The 27,438-nt window shown below is 45.6% G+C and overlaps 2 protein-coding genes and 2 non-coding genes across 7 annotated transcripts; 2 read left to right on the forward strand and 2 right to left on the reverse strand.

Moving 5' to 3' along the window:
- Nucleotides 1–342: 342 nt before the first annotated feature.
- Nucleotides 343–17,583, reverse strand: LOC120965314 (universal stress protein PHOS34-like). Of its 4 annotated transcripts, XR_006664581.2 has the most exons (6): nucleotides 17,259–17,583; nucleotides 16,923–17,148; nucleotides 1,441–1,518; nucleotides 997–1,360; nucleotides 836–883; nucleotides 343–752 (listed from the first exon to the last, which is right to left on the reverse strand). XR_006664581.2 is itself a non-coding variant. In XM_073498207.1 (3 exons), exons 1-3 carry the CDS (start codon nucleotides 17,497–17,499, stop codon nucleotides 2,475–2,477), a joined length of 480 nt encoding a protein of 159 aa, XP_073354308.1. In that variant the 5' UTR covers nucleotides 17,500–17,583; the 3' UTR covers nucleotides 1,971–2,474. The 4 variants fall into 4 exon arrangements, 2 of the variants coding, with proteins under 2 accessions (XP_073354308.1, XP_020149058.1); XR_012183166.1 differs by lacking the exons at nucleotides 343–752; nucleotides 836–883; nucleotides 997–1,360; nucleotides 1,441–1,518 and adding exons at nucleotides 1,612–1,891; nucleotides 2,278–2,487; XM_073498207.1 differs by lacking the exons at nucleotides 343–752; nucleotides 836–883; nucleotides 997–1,360; nucleotides 1,441–1,518 and adding an exon at nucleotides 1,971–2,487.
- Nucleotides 16,488–16,684, forward strand: LOC120965507 (U2 spliceosomal RNA). Its single transcript, XR_005758559.1, has one exon. It is a non-coding gene; the product is annotated as a U2 spliceosomal RNA (small nuclear RNA).
- Nucleotides 17,584–19,392: 1,809 nt separating the features above from the next.
- LOC109734273 (uncharacterized) lies at nucleotides 19,393–24,206 on the reverse strand. The gene is made up of 7 exons (XM_020293482.4): nucleotides 23,768–24,206; nucleotides 23,471–23,662; nucleotides 23,177–23,377; nucleotides 22,977–23,057; nucleotides 20,210–20,354; nucleotides 19,908–20,003; nucleotides 19,393–19,808 (listed from the first exon to the last, which is right to left on the reverse strand). The coding sequence occupies exons 1-7, from the start codon at nucleotides 24,092–24,094 to the stop codon at nucleotides 19,738–19,740; spliced, it is 1,113 nt and encodes a 370-aa protein (XP_020149071.1). The 5' UTR covers nucleotides 24,095–24,206; the 3' UTR covers nucleotides 19,393–19,737.
- An 82-nt stretch (nucleotides 24,207–24,288) lies between these two features.
- Nucleotides 24,289–24,361, forward strand: TRNAR-CCU (transfer RNA arginine (anticodon CCU)). Its single transcript has one exon. It is a non-coding gene; the product is annotated as a tRNA-Arg (tRNA).
- The last annotated feature ends 3,077 nt before the right edge of the window (nucleotides 24,362–27,438 follow it).

The following is a 27,438-nucleotide window of genomic DNA, read 5'->3' on the forward strand; positions in this document are numbered from 1 at the left end:
AGACAAATTATGGAATGAAGTAAAAAATGCATTGAAAAGGTGCAATCCACCGTCTCTCTCCTATTTAATTACTCAACCCCCAATGAGCTAAGTGCATGTAGAAATTAAGAAGACCATGTTTAGATTGTTATTGGTCTTGATTACCGTGTGATGAGAGAGAAGTATTTTTTTATACTTTAAAGTGCATTGGGAAGATAGAAGTACACTCTTCACCGAACGAAGGGAGTAATAGAAGAGGCGGAACTTCTGCGTCCGTTTAAAAAGAAACATGCTGACGCCTCTAAAGGGGAGTGATGACGATGATGCATGCGTACTGTCCTGACGAGACCCTCTTTGAAGTGGTGTGCATCGCGAAAGTGTTGTTGTGATCCCGAGCAGCAGTGCTCTCGGTATCTATACCACCAGTTTCTCTCGTGATGAGCGCCACAGGAGGTATAGGTACAGTTATAACTTATGTATTCCATTTTTTATTATGGCCCATGGCCCACTACCTAGATGCTATCTCTTTTACCCTGTCAGCTATCCTTAGCACAGATCAGATGGAGATAGACGATACGAGCCGTCTCATCGTGGATTCTGGACTAACGCCGCTAGTGAGCTCCTTTATGACATCCGCCCATGGGAGCTACCAATCTCCCCCAACACTGCTCCTCCTGTTCGTAGACTTGTGGATCCCCCATAGATTGGCCTTCCAATCAATTTGAGCTGGTACCGCCACTCCAATTCGTTCCCAACCATGTCTGCATCGTCTCCTGTGGTGCGCCACAATTAAGTTATCAATTCCAAATTCATCTACAAAGCAGGTTATTCATGGGTCCCTTTTCAAAGCAAATACCTGCTGAAGTACACATTGCTGCAGCCGAGCTCTCTCCTCTAGCTGCAACTGTGGTTGCATAACAACGTCATCAGCCACGGCATCAACATGCATGAAGACGATTTAAAGAAAAACATGCATGCAGATAATGTGTTAATTTTCATTAGGTGTAGGTGACTCACTTGTAATCCCTGGGAAGACAATTCACTGCTGCTTCCACGCACGGTCATGCCCACTGGTATCGTTGCCCCCCTTAGCACGCTTGGTGGTTGGTTTGCCGAACCAACCGCAGCAACATGGGATGAAGCATTCTGTCGTCGAAATCTCGTAGTTTGTTTGCGGTTGTCAACATTATCTCCATCTTCAGCCGAGCTCCCTGAGGATGATGAGTGCCTGCTTGATGGTGTACACTGTATTCTCTGGCGACACTTCCTGCTGCCCCTATTTGCATATCTCTTTTGACGCACATCTAATTCTGATGCCTCCTAACAGCTGCTGTTGTGGATGTGTTCAGTGGCAGCATGTCATCCGCCCTAGCTGCATTGCCTGCGAGCCATCAACGTTAGTTAGCATGGTATCATCTAAAGTGTACAGAATGACTAAACAGAATTAAGTAATAGTGGCACCTCTTGCTTCACTAGACTGAACTGGTTCTGATGTGCTCCTAAAACCCTGTGGTGGTGATGACCCAACACATGCCAGGCCTACAAAACATAATTTGGAATTGCCGTGTAATCAGGCACAATGAACTATCTCACAAAATGGTACGCGCAAAATTCACTGAGTCAGATGCAAACTCCAGAAAAATGGACACAAATTGCCATAACGCACAGCCACACACTATCTCTTGCATGCGTTTTGTTCTATTAACGTTTAGCCTGCTCTTTCCATATATAATGCCAAATCCTTTCTCCCATGAATACAGATTGTTAAAATCATAGGCTTCACCGAGTCTATCAAAGCTTGTTCCTAATTTCGGCACGATTATCCTCGGCAAATCCCAGGACTGATTTCTCCATTGCCGAAATCCTATTAGGGCATGGGGCTCTGCGTAGCTTAGCAGCACCAATCCGCACTCTGAAAGTTCATGGCAATATGTGCACAGAATGAGTTCCTTCAGAGTAAGATCAACTACAAGTACAGCAGACTAACTTCCTTCAGAGAAGATATGATAATTTCCAAACTAATTTTTTAAGTTATACATCATCATAACATGACAAGTGAGAATAATCTCTACCAGGGAAACCCAACCTATTAAATTCAGTAATCTAGCATAGATAGTAATATTCTGCCTTATTTTTTCCTGCCCAAAGCTCATTTTCGACGGATTTTTTGCTTGTAAATCATTGACAATTTAGGTAATGGATCCTAATTAGTACAGTGCTATATAAGTACAGTTTTGCTTAAATCCAAGGGCCAGCCCAGTGCCTAATCACTAAAGAATTTTCTTTCAGCCCCAATACCTTCGCGTCCACCCCAGGAGCCTTCAGGTCAATCTGCTCTATGGAGTGCTCGGATGCTTCGCCCCTGTCTCCACTCGCGGCCTCTGGAGCGGCTTCCACCGCATAGATCTGAGCGTCTGCACTTGACACGGTCCTTGCCGATAGCAAAAATCTTATGAGAGCAGCGCATTCACAGCGGCAAGAACGAGTATTTTCAACTATTGGCTTCCCCTGACCACATACACAATAAGGCATATTCAGTTAAGTTCATGGAAAAAAATTCTCATAGCTAACTACTAATCACTTTTAAAACGCTCTAATTTTTGTCGTACCGCACATCCACAGACTATCTCTTGCATGCACTTCGTCCGGTTCACATTTAGCCTGCTCTTTCCATATCTAATGTCAAATCCTTTCTCCCACAAATATACATTGTAACACTAGTAGAAAAAGGGGCTTTTATCCCGGTTGGTAAGGCCCTTTAGTCCCGGTTCGTTACTAATGCCTCTCCCCTTTAGTCCCGGTTCTTACACGAACCGGGACTAAAGCCCGCGGCCACGTGGAGCTCCACCTTTAGTCCCGGTTGGTAACACCAACCGGGACTAAAGGAAATTTTATGAATTTTTTTTGATTTTTTTTTATTTTCAAATTTCTGAATTATTTTAACCTCTAATCTCTAAACATCACCCCTCATCACTGCTCAATTTATTCTCTAATCTCTAATCACCCCTCATCATTCCAAATCATCTAACTTCCCAAACGGTCACCCATCCTCCCACTCCCCCAGCCTGAGCACGCTTAACTTCCGGGTTCTATTCTCCCTCGTTTCCAAGTCTGCACTTGTTGTTTTCCTGACAATAGTAAGATGTCAATCCTATTAACCCTCAGGAATTTTGCTTGAGCATTAAGTGACACATTTCACTGTTTGAGTTTGAAACTATTGTTTTAAAAAACAATAATTATTTAGTAACACTAATATTTCTTGAATAATTAGTTTGACCATTGTTTGACCACAGTTTGACTAGATTTGACCAAAATTCAAAATAACTGAAATAATTATATAGTAACACTAATATTCTAGAATAATTAGTTTGACCATTGTTTGACCACAGTTTGACCAGATTTGACCAAAATTCAAAATAACTGAAATAATTATTTAGTAACACTAATATTCTAGAATAATTAGTTTGACCATTGTTTGACCACAGTTTGAATTTTTTTCGATTTTTTCCACTCTAGATCTTAAAAGCCCCGTAACTTTTTTTCTGTTAGGTTTTTGAGGATTTTGAAAATGTTTAACGGGGCTAATGCCTCAAAGCCCATTAGTACTGGTTGGTGGCACCAACCGGGACTAATGGGCATCGCACCCTTTAGTCCCGGTTCGTGGCACCAACCGGGACTAAAGGACCCAGGTGAACCGGGACTAATGCCTTAGCCGCACGAACCGGGACGAATGCTCACATTAGTCCCGGTTCGTGACTGAACCAGGACTAATGTGAATACTGCCCTGTGACCAAAGCCCTGTTTTCTACTAGTGTAAAGATCTTAGGCCTCACCAAGTGTGTCGAAACTTGTTCATATCTTTGGCACAATGACAATGTCTTCTGGTTCCCCTGCAAATTGCCGGACGGACTTCTCCAGGGCTGTAACCCTGTTCGGGCAAGGAGCTCTGCCTAGAGCGGCAGCACCGACATGCACTATGTAAGTCATTGCAAATTATATGCAAAGAATCAATCAGCTATTCTTTCAGTTTCAACCATTGTGTGAACTACTGTGGCTAGACTGAGAATGCATCATGTTTGCATCGCAGATTAGGGAAATCTATTTCTTCTCTGCAGTGTACTGTTTATTTTTCTCACAAAATTAACTTGCACCACAACATTCTCCCCCCGTCAATCACTATTACTAGATATGCACTAATCGCTCTTTGCATACAAATAAGTTAACCATCTGAAATGAACCTAGCGAATTCTGTTTTATTTGATAGCTAGGACACCCCTGATTTTTTAAACGCACAATGAACATTCCTTCAGTTGCAATCTTCATACCTTTGTGTCCACCCCAGAGTTTTTGCATCCACTTGCTCTATGGAGTGGTCTGAACCTTGAGCCTTATATGCACTTGCAGGCTCTGCAGTGGCGCCGTCACGATAGATTTGGCCGTCTGCACTTGAAGCCGCCGGTGCTGGCAGGTCAACCTCCGTCGGCGCAATGACCGGAATCGTACAGGCACCATGGTGATGATGTTATCGTTAACCTCCTCTAGCAGTGTTCTAGTTCACCCACACAATTTTTGCGGCTGACAGAATCAGAGTCAGCGCAGAAAACCGGATCCAAACCATGCAAAAGGGAGGTTCAGCGAGCAGATTCGAACCTGTTTATCGGCTGCATCAAGACTCCATGGCCGTCGGAGCACCTGCGAACTCGCTGGACCGCGCAATCCCCTTTTGCCGCAGGAGATTTCCCCACTACTTCGCCGCCTGGGAAAAATGCAAGATCCACTTCACAGCCTCCCCCCCAGCGGCCCACTTTCTGCATTTACTGCGTGGACTGCCGACGCTACCGAAAAGCACCGGACCTGATCCACGGATCAGGACGCCGGCGACGTCTCCAGCCACGGCTCGGGCTCGCTCTGTTCACGCCGTGCAAGCCAGGGCCCATCAGTCAGGTGAGTATAGCGGCGTATATCATAATTTTTCCCGTCCCCGCTGTTGGAAATATGCCCTAGAGGCAATAATAAAATGGTTATTATTATATTTCCTTGTTCATGATAATTGTCTATTGTTCATGCTATAATTGTGTTATCCGAAAATCGTAATACATGTGTGAATACATAGACCACAACATGTCCCTAGTGAGCCTCTAGTTGACTAGCTCGTTGATCAACAGATAGTCATGGTTTCCTGACTATGGACATCGGATGTCATTGATAACGGGATCACATCATTAGGAGAATGGTGTGATGGACAAGACCCAATCCTAAGCATAGCACAAGATCGTGTAGTTCGTTTGCTAGAGCTTTTCCAAGTGTCAAGTATCATTTCCTTAGACCATGAGATTGTGCAACTCCCGGATACCATAGGAGTGCTTTGGTTGTGCCAAACGTCACAACGTAACTGGGTGGCTATAAAGGTGCACTACGGGTATCTCCGAAAGTGTCTGTTGGGTTGGCACGAATCGAGACTGGGATTTGTCACTCCGTATGACGGAGAGGTATCTCTGGGCCCACTCGGTAATGCATCATCATAATGAGCTCAATGTGACCAAGTGTTTGGTCACGGGATCATGCATTACGGTACGAGTAAAGTGACTTGCCGGTAACGAGATTGAACAAGGTATTGGGATACCGACGATCGAATCTCGGGCAAGTAACGTACCGATTGACAAAGGGAATTGTATACGGGATTGATTGAATCCTCGACATTGTGGTTCATCCGATGAGATCATCGTGGAACATGTGGGAGCCAACATGGGTATCCAGATCCCGCTGTTGGTTATTGACCGGAGAGTCGTCTCGGTTATGTCTGCATGTCTCCCGAACCCGTAGGGTCTACACACTTAAGGTTCGGTGACGCTAGAGTTATAGAGATATTAGTATGCGGTTAACCGAAAGTTGTTCGGAGTCCCGGATGAGATCCCGGACGTCACGAGGAGTTCCGGAATGGTCCGGAGGTAAACATTTATATATGGGAAGTCCTATTTTGGCCACCGGAAATGTTCGGGATTTTTCGGTATTGTACCGGGAAGGTTCTACAAGGTTCCGAAGTGGGGCCCACCTGCATGGGGGGACCCACATGAACGTGGGTAGTGGGGGCAAGGCCCCACACCCCTGGTCAAGGCGCACCAAGATCCCACCTTAGAAGGAATAAGATCATATCCCGAAGGGATAAGATCAAGATCCCTAAAAAAAAGGGGATAACAATCGGTGGGGAAGGGAAATGATGGGATTTCTTTCCCCCACCTTTGCCAACGCCCCAATGGACTTGGAGGGCAAGAAACCAGCCCCCTCCACCCCTATATATAGTGGGGAGGCGCATGGGAGCAACACCCCAAGCCCTGGCGCCTCCCTCCCTCCCGTGACACCTCTTCCTCCCCGCTTGCGCTTGGCGAAGCCCTGCCGGGATCCCGCTACTTCCACCACCACGCCGTCGTGCTGCTGGATCTCCATCAACTTCTCCTCCCCCCTTGCTGGATCAAGAAGGAGGAGACCTCCCCGCTCCGTACGTGTGTTGAACGCGGAGGTGCCGTCCGTTCGGTGCTCGGTCATCGATGATTTGGATCACGACGAGTACGACTCCATCAACCCCGTTCACTTGAACGCTTCCGCTCGCGATCTACAAGGGTATGTAGATGCACTCTTTTCCCTCTCGTTGCTAGAAGACTCCATAGATTGTTCTTGGTGATGCATAAAAAAATTTAATTTCTACAACGATCTCCAACAGTGGCATCATGAGCCAGGTCTATGCGTAGTTTCTATGCACGAGTAGAACACAAACTTGTTGTGGGCGTAGATGTTGTCAATTTTCTTGCCACTACTAGTCTTATCTTGTTTCGGCGGCATCGTGGGATGAAGCGGCCCGGACCGACCTTACAGTACGCTTACGTGAGACAGGTTCCAACGACTGACATGCACTAGTTGCATAACGAGGCTAGCGGGTGTCTGTCTCTCCCACTTTAGTCGGATCGGATTCGATGAAAAGGGTCCTTATGAAGGGTAAATAGAAATTGGCATATCACGTTGTGGTTTTGGCGTAGGTAAGAAACGTTCTTGCTAAGAAACCTATAGCAGCCACGTAAAAAAACTTGCAACAACAATTAGAGGACGTCTAACTTGTTTTTGCAGCATATGCCGTGTGATGTGATATGGCCAAAAGGATGTGATGAATAAAATATATGTGATGTATGAGATTGATCATGTTCTTGTAATAGGAATCACGACGTCGATGAGTATGACAACCGGCAGGAGCCATAGGAGTTGTCTTTATTTTTGTATGACCTGCGTGTCATTGAATAACGCCATGTAAATTACTTTACTTTATTGCTAAACACGTTAGCCATAGAAGTAGAAGTAATCGTTGGCGTGACAACTTCATGAAGACACGATGATGGAGATCATGGTGTCATGCCGGTGACAAAGATGATCATGGCGCCCCAAAGATGGAGATCAAAGGAGCAATATGATACTGGCCATATCATGTCACTATTTGATTGCATGTGATGTTTATCATATTTTGCTTCTTATTTGCTTAGTACGACGGTAGTAAGTAAGATGATCCCTTATAATAATTTCAAGAAAGTGTTCCCCCTAACTGTGCGCCGTTGCGAAAGTCCGTTGTTTCGAAGCACCACGTGATGATCGGGTGTGATAGATTCTAACGTTCACATACAACGGGTGCAGAACACTTAGGTTGACTTGACGAGTCTACCATGTACAGACATGGCCTCGGAACACAAGAGACCGAAAGGTCGAACATGAGTCGTATAGAAGATACGACCAACATGAAGATGTTCACCGATGTTGACTAGTCCGTCTCACGTGATGATCGGACACGACCTAGTTGACTCGGATCATGTTTCACTTAGATGACTAGAGGGATGTCTATCTGAGTGAGAGTTCATTGAATAATTTGATTAGATGAACTTAATTATCATGAACTTAGTCTAAAATCTTTACAATATGTCTTGTAGATCAAATGGCCCACGCTAATGTTGCCCTCAACTTCAACGCGTTCCTAGAGAAAACCAAACTGAAAGATGATGGCAGCAACTATACGGACTGGGTCCGGAACCTGAGGATCATCCTCATTGCTGCCAAGAAAGATTATGTCCTAGAAGCACCGCTAGGTGACGCACCCATCCCAGAGAACCAAGACGTTATGAACGCTTGGCAGCAGCGTGCTGATGATTACTCCCTCGTTCAGTGCGGCATGCTTTACAGCTTAGAACCGGGGCTCCAAAAGCGTTTTGAGCAACACGGAGCATATGAGATGTTCGAAGAGCCGAAAATGGTTTTCCAAGCTCATGCCCGGGTCAAGAGATATGAAGTCTCCGACAAGTTCTTCAGTTGTAAGATGGAGGAAAATAGTTCTGTCAGTGAGCACATACTCAAAATGTCTGGGTTACACAACCGCTTGACTCAGCTGGGAGTTAATCTCCCGGATGACGCGGTCATTGACAGAATCCTTCAGTCGCTTCCACTGAGCTACAAGAGCTTTGTGATGAACTTCAATATGCAGGGGATGGAAAAGACCATTCCTGAGGTATATTCAATGCTGAAATCAGCGGAGGTGGAGATCAAAAAGGAACATCAAGTGTTGATGGTGAATAAAACCACTAAGTTCCAGAAAGGCAAGGGTAAGAAGATCTTCAAGAAGGACGGCAAGGGAGTTGCCGCTCCCGGTAAGCCAGTTGCCGGGAAGAAGCCAAAGAATGGACCCAAGCCTGAGACTGAGTGCTTCTATTGCAAGGGAAGTGGTCACTGGAAGCGGAACTGCCCCAAGTACTTGGCGGACAAGAAGGCCGGCAACACCAAAGGTATATGTGATATACATGTTATTGATGTGTACCTTACCAGCACTCGTAGTAGCTCCTGGGTATTTGATACCGGTGCGGTTGCTCGTATTTGTAACTCAAAGCAGGAGCTGCGGAATAGACGGAGACTGGCAAAGGACAAGGTGACGATGCGCGCCGGGAATGGTTCCAAGGTCGATGTGGTCGCCGTCGGCACGCTACCTCTACATTTACCTACGGGATTAGTTTTAAACCTCAATAATTGTTATTTAGTGCCAGCTTTGAGCATGAACATTGTATCAGGATCTCGTTTAATTCGAGATGGCTACTCATTTAAATCCGAGAATAATGGTTGTTCTATTTATATGAGAGATATATTTTATGGTCATGCCCCGCTGGTTAATGGTTTATTCTTAATGAATCTCGAACGTAGTGTTACACATATTCATAGTGTGAATACCAAAAGATGTAAGGTTGATAATGATAGTCCCACATACTTGTGGCACTGCCGTCTTGGTCACATTGGTGTCAAACGCATGAAGAAGCTCCATGCAGATGGACTTTTGAAGTCTCTTGATTACGAATCATTTGACACGTGCAAACCATGCCTCATGGATAAGATGACCAAGACTCCGTTCTCCGGAACAATGGAGCGAGCAACCAACTTATTGGAAATCATACATACTGATGTGTGCGGTCCAATGAGTGTTAAGGCTCACGGTGGCTATCGTTATGTTTTCACTCTCACTGATGACTTGAGTAGATATGGGTATGTCTACCTAATGAAACACAAGTCTGAGACCTTTGAAAAGTTCAAGGAATTTCAGAGTGAGGTTGAGAATCAACGTGACAGAAAAATAAAGTTCTTACGATCAGATCGTGGAGGGGAATATTTGAGTCACGAATTTGGCACACACTTAAGGAAATGTGGAATAGTTTCACAACTCACGCCGCCTGGAACACCTCAGCGAAATGGTGTGTCCGAACGTCGTAATCGCACTCTATTGGATATGGTGCGATCTATGATGTCTCTTACCGATCTACCGCTCTCATTTTGGGGTTGTGCTTTAGAGACTGCCGCATTCACTTTAAATAGGGCTCCGTCGAAATCCGTTGAGACGACACCGTATGAATTATGGTTTGGGAAGAAACCTAAGCTGTCATTTCTAAAAGTTTAGGGATGCGATGCTTATGTCAAGAAACTTCAACCTGAAAAGCTCGAACCCAAGTCGGAAAAATGCGTCTTCATAGGATACCCTAAGGAAACCATTGGGTATACCTTCTACCTCAGATCCGAAGGCAAGATCTTTGTTGCCAAGAACGGGTCCTTTCTGGAGAAAGAGTTTCTCTCGAAAGAAGTGGGAGGAAAGTGGAACTTGATGAAGCACTACCTCTTGAACCGAAAAGTAGCGCAGCTCAGGAAGATGTTCCTGTGGTGCCTGCACCGACTAGAGAGGAAGTTAATGATGATGATGATCAAGGTACTTCGGATCAAGCTCCTACTGAACTTCGTAGGTCCACAAGGACACGTTCCGCGCCAGAGTGGTACGGCAACCCTGTCTTGGAAATCATGTTGTTAGACAACGGTGAACCTTCGAACTATGAAGAAGCAATGGCGGGCCCAGATTCCGACAAATGGCTTGAAGCCATGCAATCTGAGATAGGATCCATGTATGAAAACAAAGTGTGGACTTTGACAGACTTGCCCGATGATCGGCGAGCGATAGAAAACAAATGGATCTTTAAGAAGAAGACAGACGCGGATGATAATGTTACCATCTATAAAGCTCGACTTGTCGCTAAGGGTTATCGACAAGTTCAAGGGGTTGACTACGATGAGACTTCCTCACCCGTAGCGAAGCTGAAGTCCGTCCGAATCATGTTAGCAATTGCCGCATACTATGATTATGAGATATGGCAAATGGACGTCAAAACGGCATTCCTTAACGGCTTTCTTAAGGAAGAATTGTATATGATGCAGCCGGAAGGTTTTGTCGATCCTAAAAATGCTAACAAGGTATGCAAGCTCCAGCGCTCCATCTATGGGCTGGTGCAAGCATCTCGGAGTTGGAACATTCGATTTGATGAGATGATCAAAGCGTTTGGGTTTACATAGACTTATGGAGAAGCCTGTGTTTACAAGAAAGTGAGTGGGAGCTCTGTAGCATTTCTCATATTATATGTGGATGACATACTGTTGATGGAAAATGATATAGAATTCTTGGGAAGCATAGGCCTACTTGAACAAGTGTTTTTCAATGAAGGACCTTGGAGAAGCTGCTTATATATTAGGCATCAAGATCTATAGAGATAGATCAAGACGCCTCTTGGTCTTTCACAAAGTACGTACCTTGACAAGATATTGAAAAAGTTCAATATGGATCAGTCCAAGAAGGGGTTCTTGCCTGTATTGCAAGGTGTGCAATTGAGCACGGCTCAATGCCCGACCACGGCAGAAGATAGAGAAAAGATGAGTGTCGTCCCCTATGCCTCGGCCATAGGGTCTATTATGTATGCCATGCTGTGTACCAGACCTGATGTAAACCTTGCCGTAAGTTTGGTAGGAAGGTATCAAAGTAATCCTGGCATGAAACACTGGACAGCGGTCAAGAATATCCTGAAGTACCTGAAGAGGACTAAGGATATGTTTCTCGTTTATGGAGGTTTCGAAGACCTCGTCGTAAAGGGTTACGTCGATGCTAGTTTCGACACAGATCTGGATGACTCTAAGTCACAAACCGGATACGTGTATATTTTGAATGGTTTAGCAGTAAGCTAGTGCAGTTGCAAGCAAAGCGTTGTGGCGGGATCTACATGTGAAGCGGAATACATGACGGCCTCAGAGGCAGCACAAGAAGCAATCTGGGTGAAGGAGTTCATTACCGACCTAGGAGTTATTCCCAATGCGTCGGGCCCGATGACTCTTCTATCACAACACTAGAACTATTGCCCTTGCCAAGGAGCCCAGGTTTCACAGGAAGACCAGGCATATCAAGCGTCGCTTCAACTCCATTCGTGAAAATGTTCAAAATGAAGACATAGATATTTGTAAAGTACATACAGACCTGAATGTAGCAGATCCGTTGACTAAACCTCTCCCTAGAGCAAAACATGATCAACACCAGAACTCTATGGGTGTTCGATTCATCACAATGTAACTAGATTATTGACTCTAGTGCAAGTGGGAGACTGTTGGAAATATGCCCTAGAGGCAATAATAAAATGGTTATTATTATATTTCCTTGTTCATGATAATTATCTATTGTTCATGCTATAATTATGTTATCCGGAAATCGTAATACATGTGTGAATACATAGACCACAACATGTCCCTAGTGAGCCTCTAGTTGACTAGCTCGTTGATCAACAGATAGTCATGGTTTCCTGACTATGGACATTGAATGTCATTGATAACGGGATCACATCATTAGGAGAATGATGTGATGGACAAGACCCAATCCTAAGCATAGCACAAGATCGTGTAGTTCGTTTGCTAGAGCTTTTCCAAATGTCAAGTATCATTTCCTTAGACCATGAGATTGTGCAACTCCCGGATACCATAGGAGTGCTTTGGGTGTGCCAAACGTCACAACGTAACTGGGTGGCTATAAAGGTGCACTACGGGTATCTCCGAAAGTGTCTGTTGGGTTGGCACGAATCGAGACTGGGATTTGTCACTCCGTATGACGGAGAGGTATCTCTGGGCCCACTCGGTAATGCATCATCATAATGAGCTCAATGTGACCAAGTGTTTGGTCACGGGATCATGCATTACGGTACGAGTAAAGTGACTTGCCGGTAACGAGATTGAACAAGGTATAGGGATACCGACGATCGAATCTCGGGCAAGTAACGTACCGATTGACAAAGGGAATTGTATACGGGATTGATTGAATCCTCGACATCGTGGTTCATCTGATGAGATCATCGTGAAACATGTGGGAGCCAACATGGGTATCTAGATCCCGCTGTTGGTTATTGACCAGAGAGTCGTCTCGGTCATGTCAGCATTTTCTCCCGAACCCGTAGGGTCTACACACTTAAGGTTCGGTGACGCTAGAGTTATAGAGATATTAGTATGCGGTTAACCGAAAGTTGTTCGGAGTCCCGGATGAGATCCCGGACGTCACGAGGAGTTCCGGAATGGTCCGGAGGTAAAGATTTATATATGGGAAGTCCTATTTTGACCACCGGAAAATGTTCGGGATTTTTCGGTATTGTACTGGGAAGGTTCTAGAAGGTTCCGAAGTGGGGTCCACCTGCATGGGGGACCCACATGAACGTGGGTAGTGGGGGCAAGGCCCCACACCCCTGGTCAAGGCGCACCAAGATCCCACCTTAGAAGGAATAAGATCATATCCCGAAGGGATAAGATCAAGATCCCTAAAAAAAGGATAACAATCGGTGGGGAAGGGAAATGATGGGATTTCTTTCCCCCACCTTTGCCAACGCCCCAATGGACTTGGAGGGCAAGAAACCAGCCCCCTCCATCCCTATATATAGTGGGGAGGCGCATGGGAGCAGCACCCCAAGCCCTGGCGCCTCCCTCCCTCCCGTGACACCTCTTCCTCCCCGCTTGCGCTTGGCGAAGCCCTGCCGGGATCCCGCCACTTCCACCACCACGCTGTCATGATGCTGGATCTCCATCAACTTCTCCTCCCCCCTTGCTGGATCAAGAAGAAGGAGACGTCCCCGCTCCGTACGTGTGTTGAACGCGGAGGTGCCGTCCGTTCAGCGCTCGGTCATCGGTGATTTGGATCACGACGAGTACGACTCCATCAACCCCGTTCACTTGAACGCTTCCGCTCGCGATCTACAAGGGTATGTAGATGCACTCTTTTCCCTCTCGTTGCTAGAAGACTCCATAGATTGTTCTTGGTGATGCGTAGAAAATTTTAATTTCTGCAACGATCTCCAACACCCGCAGCCTGCCACCTTGGTGGCACCAACCGGGACTAAAGGGCCCAGGTGAACCAGGACTAATGCCTTAGCCGCACGAACCAGGACGAATGCTCACATTAGTCCCGGTTCGAATGCTCACATTAGTCCCGGTTCGTGACTGAACCGGGACTAATGTGAATACTGCCCTGTGACCAAAGCCTTGTTTTCTACTAGTGTAAAGATCTTAGGCCTCACCAAGTGTGTCGAAACTTGTTCATATCTTTGGCACAATGACAATGTCTTCTGGTTCCCTTGCAAATTGCCGGACGGACTTCTCCAGGGCTGTAACCCTGTCCGGGCAAGGAGCTCTGCCTAGAGCAGCAGCACCGACATGCACTCTGTAAGTCATTGCAAATTATATGCAAAGAATCAATCAGCTATTCTTTCAGTTTCAACCATTGTGTAAACTACTGTGGCTTATGGACTGAGAATGCATCATGTTTGCATCGCAGATTAGGGAAATCTATTTCTTCTCTGCAGTGTGTATTTTTCTCACAAAATTAACTTGCACCACAACATTCTCCCCCCCCCCCCCGTCAATCACTATTACTGGATATGCACTAATCGCTCTTTGCATACAAATAAGTTAACCATCTGAAATGAACCTAGCGAATTCTGTTTTATTTGATAGCTAGGACACCCCTGATTTTTTAGACGCACAATGAACATTCCTTTAGTTGCAATCTTCACACCTTTGTGTCCACCCCAGAGTTTTTGCATCCACTTTCTCTATGGAGTGCTCTGAACCTTGAGCCTTATATGCACTTGCAGGCTCTGCAGTGGCGCCGTCACGACAGATTTGGCCGTCTGCACTTGAAGCCGCTGGTGCTGGCAGGTCAACCTCCGCCGGCGCAATGACCGGAATCGTACAGGCTCCATGGTGATGCTGTTATCGTTAACCTCCTCTAGCAGTGTTCTAGTTCACCCACACAATTTTTGCGGCTGACAGAATCAGAGTCAGCGCAGAAAACCGGATCCAAACCATGCAAAAGGGAGGTTCAGCGAGCAGATTCGAACCTGTTTATCGGCTGCATCAAGACTCCATGGCCGTCGGAGCACCTGCGAACTCGCTGGACCGTGCAATCCCCTTTTGCCGCAGGAGATTTCCCCACTACTTCGCCGCCTGGGAAGAATGCAAGATCCACTTCACAGCCTCCCCCCAGCGGCCCACTTTCTGCATTTACTGCGTGGACTGCCGACGCTACCGAAAAGCACCGGACCTGATCCACGGATCAGGACGCCGGCGACGTCTCAAGCCACGGCTCGAGCTCGCTCCGTTCACGCCGTGCAAGCCAGGGCCCATCAGTCAGGTGAGTATAGCGGCGTATATCAGAATTTTTCCCGTCCCCGCAGCCTGCCACCTTCATTCAATTCGCCGAATCACGAAGCTGTTCTGGACGGAAGTGATACGGAGCTCTTGTGAGCTCGTGATCACATACTCCACGTCCTGTGCATCGGATATCTTGTACTGTCCCGACAAGACCTTCTTTGGAGTGGTGTGCATGGGATATCTTGTGTGTGCCGCTCAATGGTTGTGACGGTTTTTTGCTCGGTTTTCTAGAATTAACTGGGCAACTGGTTTTCGCTCGGTTTTTCCTAATTAACCAAGCAATTCTTTTCTTCTTAATAAATGCAGGAATCCTGCCGTTTCGGAAAAAAGCATGCTTGTTTGAAAAAAAAAGCATGCTTGCTTAGTAACGCTTCGACGGTCATTTCACACTCTGCATTATGAGTAGGACTTCTGAATATTTTTTGAGAGCGAGTTCTGGAGTATTTGTCTTCAATAGATCTTGTATTGGCCGTGTATTAGGCGGACCGAACTCTTGGAGATGTGCCTGTCTCTCAGCAGCATCAGCGCACTCTGTACTTCAGGACGTCCTTGGCAAATTGGGAATGTATGCATCGGAACAGCCGCACTTATACCAAGATTAAACTTTTCAACAAGTGCCTGCGGCCATACAACAGTTTATTCCTACTTTCTATGTACATAGAGTACTGCACATGAGGTCGATCACATCTTTATTGGAAGCACGAGGCACTTGAGACATTCAGAAAAGAAGTCCATATAAACTAGTAGTCGACGGTAGCAGAGTTGGAGCTTCACTTGTGGTGCGCTTTGTTGGGCGGCTTCACGATGAGAACGGGGCAGGAGGCGTGGTGGACGAGGTAGTCGCTCACGCTGCCCAGCAACGCCCTGCAACATACCACGAGCACATAGTCAGCCATGCACTCTCCCGCCAAGGCGTGGCTTGATGATCAATGGAGTTTTATTACGCACATGCTTACAGCATGACTATTGTCCGACTACTAAAGGTTGCTCTCATAGTAAAGAAACAGTAAAACTCAAAAACTACTGTGTTCTTTTAGCCATTGGATTTTCCTTAGATGCACTGTTCGAGGAGGCAGGTTGAGTAACTACTGCATATCTTTCAGCCATGCATTTCAATATGCTACAAGGATAAAAAGGTAATGCATGAGGGGCTAGTGTTTTTTAATGTTTTATTAGTCTTTTATTATTATTTATTTTTAGAAACGGCAGAAGGGCTAGTCGCAAGGGAAAACGGGGAAGGAACAGGAGCAGAAAAGCCCATGATATGACTCGGCAAGGCCTGCTACGGGCTCTCAGCTTGGGCCCAAACAAGCAGTGGGTTCGGGGTTCAGGTGGCTGGCATTGCGGGATATCAGAAGAAAAGCCAGCAGGTTTAGTCCCACATCGCGGACGGAGAAGCATCGCAGAGGAAGGATGGCTATAAAAGGAGACCCAGCTCAACGCCACAACTCATACCTTTCTCGGCCTTTTGGCTAAGATCAAGTGTAGTATCTGTTCTTATCAGTTTAATATCTGATATGTGGACCATGTGTCCACAACGATATTAAATTTATTTTTTGTGGGGGAGAGTCCACCACGGTAGCTTGCTGCCGGGGCTCTCATGTGTCGCCCAGGCGTTGTACTATTGCCTGGGCCTGGCGCACCCCAACCAAATCAAAGCATTAAAATTTTGGAATTGTGGGGAGTTATGTATATAATTTGCAATGCAAGTTCCTTGAACATTGAAGAAAGAGCTAAGCTGTGTAGTTCAGCGCACTGTTTGTAAACGGCAGTAATCTTGAGGATCTTAGGTTCTGCCAGTGAAGTAGTTATTCTGCACTCAGAAATTACAGTCTAATATCGAAATAGGCTCACGCGTGGTAATCTAATTGGCACGTACTACGTACCTCTTGATCATGCCCAGGCCGCGGCTGCCGAGGACGAGGAGGTCGGCGTGCATGTCCTCCACGGCGCGGCAGATGGCCTCCTTGGCGTCGCCCTCCACCACCGCCGCCGTGGCGCTCGCCTGTTTCTGCCTGCAGACATCGAGCGCGGCGGACACGACTCGCCGGGAGTTCTCCTCGTGCGTCTTCCTCACGGAGTCCACCGCCGTGGGCGGGACGTACTGTAGGCCTGCTTCCGCATGCACAAGCTCGGTCAGTTAGCATGAGCGTGTCATGTGGGTATAGTATGCATACGCGTGTGAGCTAGTCAGCTAGCTTGTTGTACGGGACAGGCGATACCGTGCCCGGCGACAGGGTAGGCGAAGTGGTCGGCGTGATGCTGGACGTGGACGACGACGACGGACGCGCCGGGGTGGGGCCGGACGACGTTGTCGAGCGCCCACGACAGCGCGTGCAGGCTCTCCTCGCTCGCGTCCACCGCCGCCACCACCTTCATCGTCGCGCCCTCTGCTCCTCCGGCTCCGGCGCCAGGCGCCATGCCGCTCGCCATGGCCGCGGCCTCGGCGCTCACCTCCTCCATGATGATGCCTTCACTCGCGGTAAAGACCACACTGACACAGCCTCAAGCGAGCACATGCTCATCGATCGTTGGCTCCTATAAATATCCGCACCTACGGGTCGTAATAAACGCGGCGCCTGGCTGTGTAGGGCGGCGGCACAGTATGGGATGGAGAAGCTCGGTGCGTGTCTTCGTTGCGCGTGCTAGTCATGTCCACGTCCCACGGCCTCCAAGCGAGCTGGCGACACCTGCCGCTCCTCCGGTTCCGGTGCGCCAGCGCGTCCCCAGACTCAAGTCCCAACGCACCAGCACCTCTTCTCTTCTGCGTATCGTATGTGGGTTGGATGTGTGATGCCGACAGAGACGAACCTTTTCAGCATGCATATCATAAAAAGCTTGTCCCTTAAATGAATATTTAGAGCATGGTTAATAGTATAGCTAGCCGCTGACTATAAGCCAGTGCCGTGTCATCTACAGCACATCTTACAGTCAACATATACAATAATAGATTAAAAAGTGTACTACTTTTCTATTATGTGGCCCATTTTCATTCTCACAAAGTGCCTAGGAGCACGTGCTAGAGCTGGCTCTTCACGAAGAGCCTGCTTACATTCTCTTTCCTCTTCTCTTTCCTCCAACTAAGCAAAAATATACTAGTTTATTCTTTATAGACCGCTGACTCAGCTCTATTGTACTTGCTCTTAGGGGTGTTTGATTGCAAGCAGTGGCGAATCTAGAAAGAAAATAAAGGATAGGCTAAAGTCAACAGTGAGAAAACTAAGCTCTCAGTAAATAAACACGATGTCCCAACCTTGCTGTCAAAATAAGCTCAGAATTTCCCATATTACTACTTAAAACATGTAGTATTAACTAGATTTTTTCTAAGATTTTTGAAAAAATATATGAATTTATCTTGCAAAATAATCATTATATCCTCGTCTTGTTGTCCATATAAGTTTTTTTTTTTTTTTTTGCGGGGAGAGTTGTCCATATAAGTTGGAGGAGGGATTACAACCACAATAGTTAAGGGAAGGGTATCTGGGTTCAAATTAGCTGGGATAGGTTTAGGTTCAGTGCGAGGAGTACGTGCATGCATACTCATTTTTGTACACTTCTTTTTTGCAAATAAGTTGCATTGGACACTAAATTAGTTAAAAGTACATGAACTAGTGATTACACTAGAGGCTGGGCATTCCCGTGTGGTGCCTGTTTGGTGTGCGTATGTGGCGTTGTGTGTTTGCTACTTAATAGTAGATGTACTATTGAACTGGGATGAAAGTACTAGTAGTAGTAGTAAAAAAATATTGTTATTTGGAGGGTAGACTTCAGCCTGTTTAAGCCCTGCTAGTAGACTCGCCACTGGTTGCAAGGGACTATATTTTTTTTAGTTCCAGGGACTAATGTATTTAGAGGTGTTTGGTTGCAAGGGACTAGATTTTTTTTAGTCACAGGAACTAAAGAAAAAAGACCTTCCAGTAGAGTCTTCCTGTAGAATAAGTGTTTGGTTACATACGGACTTAAAGGAACTTTTTTAAGTTTAGTCCTTGTAACCAAACACCCCCTAACATCAAGTTAATGCTAGATACATTCATTTAAGAAACAATTTTGAAACAAGTTTTTTCGGACTGAGGGAATAGTAAGTGCCCACTCCCCAAAAGAATCCCAAAAAGGAAGTTCTGTATTTACGAAACTACTACGTACTCCCTCCATTCATAAATACAAGCCGTCACAACTCTTTTTCAAATCGGATGTATATACTCATTTTAGGGTGTAGCACATACTGAAATATCTAAAACATCTTATATTTTTGAACTGAGAGAGCAAGTTTTAATCTGTATTAACTTGGAAACTACTCAAGTTTTGCAAACTACGAAATTTGTTCCAAAAGAACTTAAAGTAAATCATGCCCACAACTAAAATTGAACAACATAATCGCATCAAAATCAGTATTTGGGGCATACAGAACAGAAAACATGACAATGCCAAATCCCAAAAAGTTCAATCATGCCCACAACTATAATTCACATGAAAGTTCATATTCAGTTGCTTCTCCCACTAGTAACGCACTCCTGAGCCATCAACCAAGCAGTGTGACTTTCACACAGGTGCTAATTAAGCACATCTAATCTTCTCTGAAGTAGTATAACTTCTAGGACCATACGGCGAGCAATAATTGCCAGCTTCTGTTTCCTGATCATGCCCATAGCACCCTTAGCCTCTTCCAGATATGGTGAACTGAAGTACTAATAAACTGCAGCTCTACGGCAAAGACCAATTCCCAGCCTTGAACTTCGAATAGAAGGCGGATTTCCTTGAAACCACAAAGAACACTGCACGCAGGAATTAATGGGAGCTCTTATTTGCACTGAACAATATCAAGCATTCTGTACATATACGAATGTAAAGTATACACAGGTTGAAGAACGGACCAGGTACAGCAGGGATGATGTAGTCTTTATGCTGCAACGCTTCCTGAAGAGGTTTCCCTTCTCTTATTTTGATCCACTTACTGGAGGAGCCCTGGCCTGCACACATTGAAATGGAATACAACTTCTTATCAGTGCAACATAGCAACGTTATACTAGCATGTTGCAGTAAATGTAGTTCTGCTAGTAGCAGATTGGATATATTACATACTGAAATTGACAGAATCACAGTTCACATCGTGCTGTCTTTTTACTGTACATCATGTAAATTTAGAGAAATAACCTAAAGAATATGTTTTACATACTTGGTGATATAGCTGTGCTGCCCTCGACAGTACCATGTTCTCCATCCTCCCCATCAAGGCTTTCTGGGAGCAACCCTGAGTCGACAGTGCCTTCCAGAAGATATTTTAACAATTCACTTTTGGAGAACGGTGTGCCATCACCAGCCTAGTGTATCAAATGGAAAAATCAGTTAACCAGGAAGGCAACAAAATGAAACTAGAAAGTTTTTCTATCCTAAAGTTGTGTCAAACTGACAATGGTAAGTTGTGAATGAAAGAGCAAAAATCCTACAGATTTGTGAAACTTCAAGATAACTTAAAAAACTGGACTGGATGATGCTAATGATGGTCAACATGATTGCATTGAAATCTGGATTGTCAATAGCTCCTAGTTTTCTCACATGAGTCTGCCACTACTGAAATTTGTAAAGGATAATCCTACAATTTTCAGAATGTTGCCACAGAGGCTAGAGCTACCGTTTTGACATTCTATCACCAGGTAAACGAATCCTATATACCTAAGAGATTCATCCCCATTACTATATTTATCTTAACATGCAAGCTATCCACCTCAACATACATGCCATGTCAGCAGTTACTTTCCAATCATTTTCTCTGTTTCTGGCCGAATAGCCTATCAGTTTCCCAAAACAAATGGTCACATTTTTCCCTAGTTACGATCAAAGAAAAAAAATTGCTTTGTAACTAACGATGAGCACACGAGGCACCCGCCCGTCTAGCCCCAACACGGCAATTCCTCTCCTGATTTTTGGACTCCAGTAACCGACGTCCGCTTTGACAGGCAATGAATCATGGCTATTAATGCTCAGCGGGATCCCGGTAACTTCCAAGTAGCGCATCGATTCATAACTCACAACAGTGCATCCATCAACTTGCCGTATGTCTGCAGAGACGACTGCGGGTTCAAAAGGGGTGTATGATTTTTATTTTATAACATAATCTACTCCTGCGGCATGTACTTCGTATTAGACATGGTGACTTCGCCACAAATAGGCAATAGGATACTCGCCCATACCACTTTAGAAATAAGCGTACAATGAGCTTGTGGCAGGGCCTCCTTGATAAGCTTACCAAGGGACACCTCCTGTAGCTGACTGATGGATGATCGGCTGGCGTTTTTGTTGCAAATTCTAACTCATTCAGTAAGTATATAGTGTTGTGGCTTCTCTTTATAAGATCCTTGCCATTAGCTGATTAGCGTCCACCATGGTGGTGTGTACCAATTTTACCTTTTTTGAACTTGTGGTGTGTACCAATTGGTCACTTGGTTGCCTACCAACGGCATGATATATAAAACTCACCGGACACCAAATTCTGATCATTAGATTGGTAAGAAATTTTAGTTTTTTGTTCTATGATATTGTATACGTTCTCCCCTGCTTTCTCATCTCCAATGGCTTATTGCTTGCATTTTATTTTATTTTGAGGATGAGCTTACGTTTAATTGTTTACACATATCACTTTATCTTAAAGGGCAATTGAGGTCATGTTGATATTATATATATACACACACACCCATCAAAACCAACAATATTTATACATATCATTTTACACAATTCTATGCATTCTGTTTCCGTCAGTCTGACCAAAATAGGTGCCAGCCATATGCAGCCCGTTCTCGAGATATTCAGCAAATGAGTCTAACCTCATTCTAAAATAACCAATTGGGTCTCACCTTCATTCCAAGCTGTACTTTTGTTTTTTCATCTCTTATGACAAGCTAATTTTGATAATGCACTCAGCTCACCTCATGGACAAACTTTTCATGTCCCCTATATGCATATTATGATACATATTGTACTTTTATGCTCCCAAATTTTCAAATATTTAAATTTTTATTCACAACAAATTTATTGCTATAAGATTCCGGTGCAACGCGCGGGGTATTATCTCTAGTTACTAATAACAACACTTAACTACTTCAGTGTAGCAATAACAAAACTTATGTTGCATCCCCCAAAACCTAGTATCACAAAAGGGTATGGATCAAAAAAACTTGGCCCACAATCATCTAGTGAAAAAAGAAAAATAAATCATAAGGACAATGTCTGTAGCATATACACATCACAGGGGCATCAGTGTTCTGTTTTAATGTTCTAGGTTGTTGCTCGTGCCTCATGACATTTAGAAGAAAATCTGGTATCTGCAGGTGCTAGCACTTTGCAGAAGATAGATGCTAACTCTCAAGTAGTGACAGTTATGTCGACTGTAATAGTTGCAAATGAGGGAGAGCAAAAAACCTAAATATTTGTGAAATTTCAAGATAACTTTCAAAACTGGACTGGATGCTGCTGCTAACGATGATTCAAATGATGACATTGAATTCTGAATTGTCAATAGCTCCTAGTTTTCTCACATGAGTTTGCCACTTCTAAAATTGGTAAAGGATAATCCTACCACAGAGGCTAGAGCTATCATCTTCACATTTTATCACTGGACAAATGAAATTACTATTAACACTTAAGTATAGCGATAGCATAACTTATGTTGCATTCCCCAAAGAAAATAGTATCACAAAAAGGTATGGATCAAAAAACCTTGGCCCACAATAATCTAGTGGAAAAATATACCAGAAGGATAGTGTTTGTAATATTTACACATCCCAGGGGCATCAATGTTTTGTTTTTATGGTGTATGACGAGGCAGTGGCTCATGCCTCATGACATTTAGAAGAAGAAAATCTGATCATCTGTAGGTGTTAGCACTTTGCAGAAGGTACAGCCTTAGAGGTTAACTCTCACGTAAAATTCAAAGTGAGTAATCAGACCTGACAATACAACTCAATAGCATCCCTTGTGTAAGCGTGGTTCTCATCCCATGGCAAAGGTGGAGAACTTGCTGAGAACATGTTTGATAGTTAAGGATAACAGGAATTCAGGAAACCAAGTAATGTATCTATGTTGTATGCATTCCTTCTTTTTTTGTGATGAAAGTATCTATGCATATTCATGTACTTCCAAAGGATATGACATCAAGGTGGTCCGAGAACAGATCAGTCTCCGGAAAATCCTCGATGAAGTCGCTCGACATGACCTCCGGGTAGAGCAGAAGAACTGGCCAGTGAAGCACGCCCTGTTCATCCAGCGTCGGCTTCTTTACCCCGGTCAGCTCCTGGTAGGCTGCCTTCCCCAGCCTCAGCCCTCTCTTCTCTATAGCAGCAGCAAGATCCTATATATGCATCTAATACAATCAATCACACACATCCGAAAGACCGAAAGCAATAAGGCAATACTCAATTCTCAATTTGGAAACAGAAGAGACCTTTGCTGCGGATATGGCCTGTGCAACCTTAGCCCTTTTAAGATCTCGCTCGCGCTGCTGCGCCTCCACCTGCGCGAGGAATTTCTTGAGCTCCTCGTTGGCGGGGTCGTGCTCGAGCCCCCGCCGGCAGAAGGACGCCGCCTGGGGCAGCTGGTCGAGAGCAAGCGCGGCCTTCGCCGCCCGGTAGTGCGCCTGGCTACACGAAAATGTCACACATCACACGGCGGCCTCTTCACCAAATCCGACAAATTGGAGCAAGACAGGCGTAAGTAATCTAGAGTGCGCGAGCGTGCGGACCTTGAGGTTGGAGGGGGAGAGGCGGACGGCCTGCTCGGCGTCGTCGAGGGCGCGGCGGTGGTTGCCGAGGAGGAGGTTGACGTGCGCACGGTTGGCGAAGAGGACGGAGGCGTCGGGGTTCGGGGCGGCGAGGGCACCCATCTGGGCGATGGCCTTGGTGTAGCAGTCGACGGCGTCGGGGTAGTGCTTCCGGCCCTTCTTGACGAACTGGTTGCCCTCCTCCCTGTACTCGCGCGCCGCCGACTCCTTGATGGCGGCGATGGCGGCCAAGTCGGCCTTCTCCCCCTCCGTCAGGGGCTCCGACCCGGGCTCCATCAGCAGCGCCATGCCGTCGGCAAAGGTGCTCTCGGGCTCGGTGGATCGTCGGCGCCGCCTCTTGGCTCTCTTCTTTCCTCTCCTGTGCTGTCCCCGCCGCCGCTTCCGGTGTTTCTAGTAGGCTTCGGAAAGGGTTTGCGCTCCGCCGAAATAAATGCATATGCAAGACAGTGTTAGAAAAACTCCATTGCGACTCATACCACAAGGCGCCTGTAGCTCAGTGGATAGAGCGTCCGTTTCCTAAGCGGAAGGCCGTAGGTTCGACCCCTACCTGGCGCGTTATTTTTCTTTTTTGGGTCGATTTCTACAGTTTTTGTTTAAATGATGATTCGGAAACAAGCTGTTTGTTTAATTATTTTTTGCACTGTTTTTCACCCTCCGGTTGGTACCAATAGCAGTGAAGGAACTGATGGGTTACTATCCGGATTTATTTATTTTTGTATAAGATCATTTTGCACACTCTTACTCTTGGGCCGAGCTGTTTTCAGTCAAAAATGTTTTCAACATCCATACACCTCGGGGCTGAACTGAAGCCAGAGGATATTACGTGGGGAGGACAGCCCAGCATGCATAAATGACACTAGTCTGGTCCTTATCCTCAAGGTAACAAATTCCACCGTTTTGTCTCAATACAGGCCAATAAGTCTATGCAATGTCCTATATAAAATAGCATTCAAGGTGGTATCAAGCAGATTGAAACTAATCCTTCCAGATATAATTTTAGAAGAGCAGTCAGCTTTCGTTCCGGGGAGACTTATAACAGATAATATTATCAGTGCATATGAGTGTCTGCATTTTATGAAACGTTCCAGGTCAAAATCAAATAGCTATTGTGCTTTAAAACTAGACATGATGAAGGCCCATGATCGGGTGGAATGGTCATATTTAAAAGCCATCATGACAAAACTGGGATTTGCTGGAGCATGGATAGATACAGTCATGAGCATTGTATCATCAGTTTCTTTCTCAGTTATGGTAAACGGGGAGAAGCTCGAATCTTTCAATCCATCCAGAGGAATCCGGCAGGGAGACCCAATCTCCCCCTACTTATTCTTGATTGCAGCAGAGGGCCTTTCGTGCCTCCTTAAATCCAGTTCGTCGTCATCATTTGCAGGTATTCAGGTGGCCCCAACGGCTCCCACCGTTAACCATCTCTTGTTTGCAGATGACAGCCTGTTGCTCTTCAAGGCCAATGTAGAGGGTGCAGAAGTGGTGTCAAACCTGCTAGAAACCTATTGTGCAGCTTCGGGACAGAGGATTAATCATGAGAAGTCTTCAATATTTTTCAGTAAGAGGTGCCCCGAAAACATAAAGGATGCCATAAAAATATCCTACATGTGCACAAGGAGTCGTTGAGTGAACGCTACCTGGGTATGCCAACTGATGTAGGCCAATCAAAAAATGGTACGTTCAAATATCTGAGGGACCGTGTTTGGGAGAAGATCAAGGGTTGGATGGAGAAGCTCTTGTCCTCGGCAGGCAAGGAAGTGCTAATCAAGTCGGTGGCTCAGGCAATACCAGTATATTCGATGTCATGTTTCCGGTTACCTAGAGGCCTTTGTGAGAATATTATGTCTATCATCAGACAGTTCTGGTGGGGAAGCAAACATGGGAAGCGAAAGCCTAGCTGGGTTGCATGGGACATTATGAGCAGACCAAAACACCTTGGAGGCCTAGGTTTTCGGGATTTGGAGATTTTCAGTCTGGCGATGCTGGCTCGCCAAGCCTGGAGGTTGCTCACAGGAGAGTTCTCTTTGAGCTCTCGGATTCTGAAGGCTGTCTACTTCCCAGGGTGTTCGATTCTTAATGCTGAGCTTGGGCCTCACCCCTCCTAGATTTGGCGTGCGATCCTGGACGGGCGGGATATTATGCCGCAAGGTATTGTGAAGAGAATTGGTGATGGCACAACTACGGACATATGGAGGCACAACTGGTTACCAAGAGATGGGCTGAAACGACCGATAACTGCTCTTTCTCATGTTCCACCCAGATTGGTTTCTGAGCTCATTGATAGTACCTCGGCGACCTGGAAGGAAGATGTGATTCGGGAGACTTTCACCAGGTTTGATGCAGACGAGATACTCAAAATCCCCTTGTGTACTCGCCAGGTAGATGACTTTTGGACATGGCATGAGGAAGCGAGAGGTGTTTTCAGTGTACGGTCCGCTTACTGTATGGTTCTACGCACTAAACTTGAGCGTGAGGCGTGGTTGAATGAAGATGAGGGCTCATCCACTGTGAATGTTTGTGTGGAGGCTGGCGCGAAGATCAATGCCGACGGCCGACCTGTTGAAGCACCGGAACATGGCCACTGAGGACAACTGCTCCTTGTGTGGGGCGATTGATACATGGAGACATGCCCTTTTCACGTGCCCGATGTCGAGCAGTGTCTGGGCTTTAGCGCCGGAGGAGCTGGTTCATCATTTAATGGACAGACAAGAAGAGAATCCCAAAGACTGGCTATTCGCGTTAAGTGAAATAATGAGCAAAGACATGTTTGCATATATGATAGTCATTTTGTGGGCTATATGGAGGGCTCAGAGGAAAGCGATCTATGAAGATATTTTCCAATCGCCACATACCATATATGGTTTCATAACGAGCTATCTTCAAGATATTAACTCGATCAACATGAAGGAGGTTCGACACAGAGTTCCGAGCGTGAACAGGCCGTCACAATGGCAGCCTCCAGCCGCTAGTTGTGTCAAGATCAACGTTGATGCCGCTGATCCTAGGCATGCTAGATATGGGGCGGTCGGGGCTATATGCAGAAGCTCAGAAGGAACGTTCCTGGGAGCGTCAGTGCTGGTGGTGAGGCACGTTACCGACCCACAGATTCTTGAAGCCATTGCAATAAGGGAAGGATTAGCGCTAGCCGATGATCTCTATCAGAGGCGAGTTCATGTTGCTTCGGACTGCAAGAATGTGGTGGAGGATCTGAAGAAGGAGAATGCATCATCATATGAAGCCATCGCACATGAAATTATAAACCACTCGTTAGTTTTTTATTTTTGTAAATTTAGTCATGAGTTTAGGAGCTCAAATTTTGAAGCTCACAACCTAGCAAAGCATGCTTTGTCGCTCGGGATTGGCCGCCGTGTGTGGTTGGGCCAACCTGGGGATCTTACTTTCGTCCCTGTAAACATTGTGACGACTTAATAAAAGCTTCATGAGGTTGTCTAAAAAAAGGTAAACATGAACGAAAATGATATATTATAAACTGCTACTACTTGGTTTCCATGGTTTTTATTCAAATTGTCTTTAACAGACTTATTATTCCTAAACATTGGCAAAAAGCTTAACATGGATGGCACCCCAACGTAGTCTATTGTGAAACATCATAATTTTCATGTCAT

This window comes from Aegilops tauschii, chromosome 5 (genome assembly GCF_002575655.3).
Source record: "Aegilops tauschii subsp. strangulata cultivar AL8/78 chromosome 5, Aet v6.0, whole genome shotgun sequence".
NCBI lineage: Eukaryota > Viridiplantae > Streptophyta > Magnoliopsida > Poales > Poaceae > Aegilops > Aegilops tauschii.

Coding starts and splice junctions, on each gene's coding strand:
- LOC109734273 (XM_020293482.4), bottom strand. CDS start 24,094: ATGGCGCTGCTGATGGAGCCCGGGTCGGAGCCCCTGACGGAGGGGGAG. Junction 23,663..23,767: donor TCTCCCCCTCCAACCTCAAG/GTCCGCACGCTC, acceptor TCGTGTAGCCAG/GCGCACTACCGGGCGGCGAA. Junction 20,004..20,209: donor CAGCACAGCTATATCACCAA/GTATGTAAAACA, acceptor CAATGTGTGCAG/GCCAGGGCTCCTCCAGTAAG.
- LOC120965314 (XM_020293469.4), bottom strand. CDS start 17,499: ATGGAGGAGGTGAGCGCCGAGGCCGCGGCCATGGCGAGCGGCATGGCG. Junction 17,149..17,258: donor CTACCCTGTCGCCGGGCACG/GTATCGCCTGTC, acceptor ATGCGGAAGCAG/GCCTACAGTACGTCCCGCCC. Junction 15,901..16,922: donor GGCCTGGGCATGATCAAGAG/GTACGTAGTACG, acceptor GGTATGTTGCAG/GGCGTTGCTGGGCAGCGTGA.